We start from the raw sequence: 4,857 nt of genomic DNA, 5'->3' as shown, positions 1-4,857 counted from the left end.
GGTTTGCCTTCAGGAGAAACTCATTGTCGAGATTTGCGGTGGGCAACGGACAATTGCGGGCGGACTTTTGCCTTCCCCCCTGCCCTGCCCCGGCGTGGTGAGCCATTGTGGGGTGAAGTTTGTAAGCGGCGGGAATTGCCCGATCGGAGAGTTTATACTGTACACTTGTATTTATTCTCCCTTCTATCTCTTTCTCTCCCTCTTCCAGGCCGGTTTACTTCAAGGGTGTCTGTCTCATTAAATGTTCCTGCTTCTATCGCTCATATGTGTAGCTTCTGTGTTACCATTTCGTAAAGCTCTTATCAGCACGCTAATGAGCATCAAAAGTTTTTTGTGTGAGCTTTGGCTGGCTTCCCAGCCAAAACACACCAGTCTGTTGCATCCCCTTTCGGTGGGGGGACCAGCCCCCCTTTTCAAACCACGACACCCTAGTAGCTCAGGATGCCTTTTGTCTATAGCATTTTTAAAGACAAGCATTTAGTGTTGTTCCTAGATTTCATCACCACAAGTTTGCTTATAAACTTGTGATAAAACAGGGAGAAGTCTTGTTCCTAGCTTGATGCCATTGTCCTTTTAGGTTCTTATATTATTGAATAAAATCTTTTCATAATTACGTTAAGCCAGAAGTTTGACGGACTCTGGTCCTGGCATCTTTAGAACCCATTGCTGTATAGGAAAAGCTCTTTAAAAATACAGGGAATAGGTACATAACTGTCTTCTCTAGAGGGATTGAGTTTGTTCTGTTCATGTTCTCTGCTAGAAGGGTGCTTGAATGGGTGCTTGGTTTTGGAGTGAACTGTCTCCCCTACCACAGAGAGCAAGGCTCTGGGACTGCAAAGGCAGTACCAGTAGGCATGTGTTAAATTAATCATGCTCACGTTAAATTCCACTGGGATGAGTATTCTTGGGCTCTTTGATCAACAGATGAGACCTGAACAGTTGAAAATGCACAGTCAGTGTGTAGAGGTTTACATTCCGGAATGAATCTGATGTAAAGATCAAAAAGAAGGATGCCATTGAGACAGAGTTCTTGTTTACTTTCTGTTAACGGGTAACTTTGAAAGCTGTTGCGTCATGCCAGAAACCTGTAAGACTTGTGTTATCTGTTGCTGGCATCTCTCTCTTGCAGAGAACCAAATCTCTCTCTCTCTCGAGTTATTTTATAACAAAGGCAGTGGTTTTTATCACTGTACCGAGCATGAGGGACAGCCCCCTCAGGAAGGGTAAAGCTGCTGACCGTGTCTGATGTTGGCTAGGTGACAAGTGCATTAAGCTTGCATCGATTAATGATCATCTGCTGAAAACAGAAGTCTGTTTGCTTGTGACCAAGTGATATTTACAGAAGAAAGAGTATTGTTAGTCAGTTTTTAGCAGGCTTTATTCCCTTGCTAATTTCTTTAGAAATTCTTCATATTTCATTATTAAGCATTTGTTTATGCAGTTCATCAATAATATGAAGGTCCCGTGTCTTGTCTTTGAGAGGAATAGGTTGATAATGCTACCCTTTGATTTGCGTTTGGGCCAAGCTGAGAACCTGCTTTGCTAAGAGGTGGTGAGGCTTCCCCCGCTGTAGGATATGATGGTCCCCCACGGTACCATACTGCCAGCTGCACTCTGATGGCGTTCAGTGATGATGAACTGAACTGGGTGTCTGTGCTGCTGCAAGCCAGCTCAGCTTGGTTTCTCCATCCATACTGATCTCTGGATGGTTTTAGTGTATGGCTCTGTGTCTGTTCATTTTTGCTTGATGTTTCTTCTTCTCCACCCCTGCCCCTTCCCACACACACTCTGCTTGCAGCTGGTATCATCAGCTTCAGTCATGTTCCAGAGCTTGGAACCTCTTGATCCCTGCTGTCTTGAAGTGCTTGTGCTGATTCCTTTGTCCAGGGCTTTGAGATCCTTGCTCCTTGCGCAAGTTCCATCAGAGCTTTCAGACAGCAAGCTTTAGCTGCTTTTGTTGCCGTTGTTTTTCTTTTTCAGGCTAAGGAAGAAAGAACTTGAGAGTTTTCATGGAGGTTCCAATTTGTGTGACCCTAAGGACAGTTACCAGTGGTCTTCCACAAGAAGCCCTGGTGTTTTTTACTGCTTCCCCTATTTCATCCTAGGTACTGTTGCCCTACAGAGAGGGCTTGACAGGTCCCTGTAAGCACAGGGGTAAGCCTTAAATGCCTCAGCCTTGGATCAGCCACATTCTGCATCTGTACCTTTCCTCTTGGTATCTGCTGGAACTTAAAGCTCTGCTTCAGTCTTGGACGGTTTTCTCTGGAGTCCACTGAAGATTCAAGGCTTTTGTTTGATTTATATTTTATGAGATGGAGTCGCAATTGAAGAGCACATGTGGCATCGGTCACCTCTCCCTTCAGATCCAGACAAACATAGGGAAGCAGCTGTATGCCTTCTGGTCCAAACTGGTGCCACCGCATGACTCTGAAGCTGGATGATTCATAGCAGCAGAAAATCCTCATGCTTCAGGGAACAATGTAAAATTATCTCTCTTCATCTTAATGATTCTGATAGTTTCGATATTTCTTTTTCTCTTGGCAAAGCCGATGATACTCAAACTTCCTGGTTGTGGAGGCTGGGAAAGCAGAACCTTTTGGGGTACTGTCCTGCGTGATCAGTGGTGACAAACTGCACGTTAACGTTGCTGTTGAGACCGGGGCACGCAGTCCTTTGTACAAACACCCATCGCATTTTATGCCAAATGGTTGGCTTTTTTGCTTTTCACGTTTGGCTGCCCAGTAACCCTGTGAGGGCTGTCTGAGTTGCCAGGAGGAATATGAAAGAAAATACAAACGGAGCCTGGACACACAAAACTGAGGACTTAAGCTTGGTCCCATGTTACGAAGAAAAGAAAATAAAAGGCAGCTAATAAGATGCCGGGACAGAAACTCTTGAAAAGAATGAATCAAAGCAGACAAGTTGTTGATCTGTAAACAAGCAAACGCGTATCTTACTGCTTGGATATTTTCCCAGAACTTTGGGGCATAATTTAAAATTAAGGAAAATATTGTGCAAGAACATTAAGTTTTCACAGCTGTATTCCTGATTTATTTAATGGAAATAATTTTCTGTTCCAAAAGATTAAGAAATGGGACAGTGTAAGAATTGGTAAAAACATAAATTTAGGAATTTAGGATTTTTTTAAAAAGGCAGCATGTTCTTTAAACCACAAAACCAGCAGAGGAAGAATGCTCCTGATGCTTCAACTTTCTTGTTTTGCACTGATACCGTCATCTCCCTGCTTTTTTTCTTTTTGCACAAATATGCACATCTTCATCAAATCGGTTCATGTGCTCTCTGGGGAGGCTCTGTGAGGTTTCGGATAGTATCTGTGGTATGCACAGTAATAACAAAACGTTTGAGATTATTCCTGATGCAGTCACTTAGATCTGATAGTGCTGTTGACAGGTTAATGGTGTTTATTTGTAAGGTGTTTATAAACTCCTGTACCCTCTTGAAGGCTGCAGCAGCTGGCTCAGAGAGCTGCACTGGATAACAATCTGTTTTGTTGCTTTTCTTTATAGTGCTACTATGAAACCTAAAGTGCCGCCTCCTTTACCGCCAAAGGTAAGCAAGGGGGATTTTGTTGCCCAAAATAAAAGGACCCCTTAAATAAAGAAAGAAATGCAGAAGTGTCTGAATTAACTATACTGATGGTTCTGCTACTTGAGCCATGACTTGAAGGCCTGAGTCAAGTTTTCAGTCAGGGACGTATCCAGGGGGTTGCCCTTTATATTCCCAGCCTGTAATTGCAAATCTGTGTGAGGTCTTGCACTAGAGGGTGTTTGTGCTGCTTCTGGCTGACTGCTATTCTGATACTTCGGAAGAACTAAACTGAGTACTTAAAAAATTTAGTGTCATAAGTAACTTTTGATAAAGAGCTGCCAAATAAAGCATCTGCCTGCTGACTTTGGGTGTCTGGATGGTGGTCTTCAGGGCTGCGCCTGGATCAGACCGAGTTTTGCATGCTGCCTGCTCACTGTGAAGAATGAGCAAATCTTTTCGCACTGAAGTATCTTGATATGAGCAGAAATGAAAAACCAAAAACCTTATATGCGTTTGTGCAGCTGGTGACTAAACAATGTTGCCCTTTGTGGTTATTGCTGCTATTTGGGATTCTTTAAACAAAGTTCTGGCTGTATCATCGAATGTTCCCGAGTTTCTACTTAAGTATCTTGTTTGGTCATCCGTTGTTGTAAACAGTGGCATTTCCCCATGCCCAATAATTGTTTAATGTGTGGCTTGAATATAATGATTTTGACCTTGTCCTTTGCCAATGCCAAGGTTTTCCTTACTGCTATACATTTCCCTCTAAGTTTGTTTTTGAAAGAAATGTCAGTTGGCAGAACATGTTGCTTTATTAAGTTACTTGTGAAAATTCCAATATTGCGTGTGTGTTTTCTTTTTTCTCATTGTGAAGTAGCATGGATGCTTTGGATATGTTTTCCATTATGTTTTTATGATTGCTGTGTCTTTTTCAGCCTAAATCAATCTTTATCCCCCAAGAAATTCATTCTTCTGAAAATGATAATCAAGGGACAATGAAGAGATGCCCAACATCAGAGAGTCCAGCCAAATCTGCATCTCAGGTTCCACCCAGACCGCCACCTCCTCGGTTACCTCCACAGAAGTCCAATGCTTTAGGTAATGAGAGTGACACCAGGAGGTGTACAAATATTTCTTAAATAATCTCATGTGGTTTTTATTTCTACATCCTCACCTAAGCACACAGTGGAACACACTGTGGTAATTTTTCTGTGGCAGGTGCGTAACAGACAGTGCATGAAAACCAGAATACACGGAGAAAGCATGCTTCAACTCTTGAGGGTCAAATGTACCTTCTAGTAAAGCCAC

General features: G+C 42.7%; 1 protein-coding gene across 1 annotated transcript in view; it reads left to right on the top strand.

Annotated features, from left to right (window-relative positions):
* Window positions 1–1,980: 1,980 nt before the first annotated feature.
* LOC104489425 (mitogen-activated protein kinase kinase kinase kinase 3-like) overlaps window positions 1,981–4,857 on the top strand; it is a gene marked incomplete at its 5' end in the record, with an annotated part of 26,166 nt that continues 23,289 nt past the window's right edge. Inside the window, 3 exons of the mRNA XM_010131584.1 lie at window positions 1,981–2,142; window positions 3,528–3,570; window positions 4,485–4,647. Of these exons, the coding sequence (XP_010129886.1) occupies window positions 1,981–2,142; window positions 3,528–3,570; window positions 4,485–4,647 (368 nt within the window). The remainder of the gene's footprint in view (window positions 2,143–3,527; window positions 3,571–4,484; window positions 4,648–4,857) is intronic.

This window comes from Buceros rhinoceros, unplaced genomic scaffold (genome assembly GCF_000710305.1).
Source record: "Buceros rhinoceros silvestris isolate BGI_N320 unplaced genomic scaffold, ASM71030v1 scaffold18712, whole genome shotgun sequence".
Lineage (NCBI taxonomy): Eukaryota > Metazoa > Chordata > Aves > Bucerotiformes > Bucerotidae > Buceros > Buceros rhinoceros.
The sequence above is the reverse complement of the archived record's forward strand: the minus strand, read 5'-3'. Positions and strand labels throughout refer to the sequence as shown.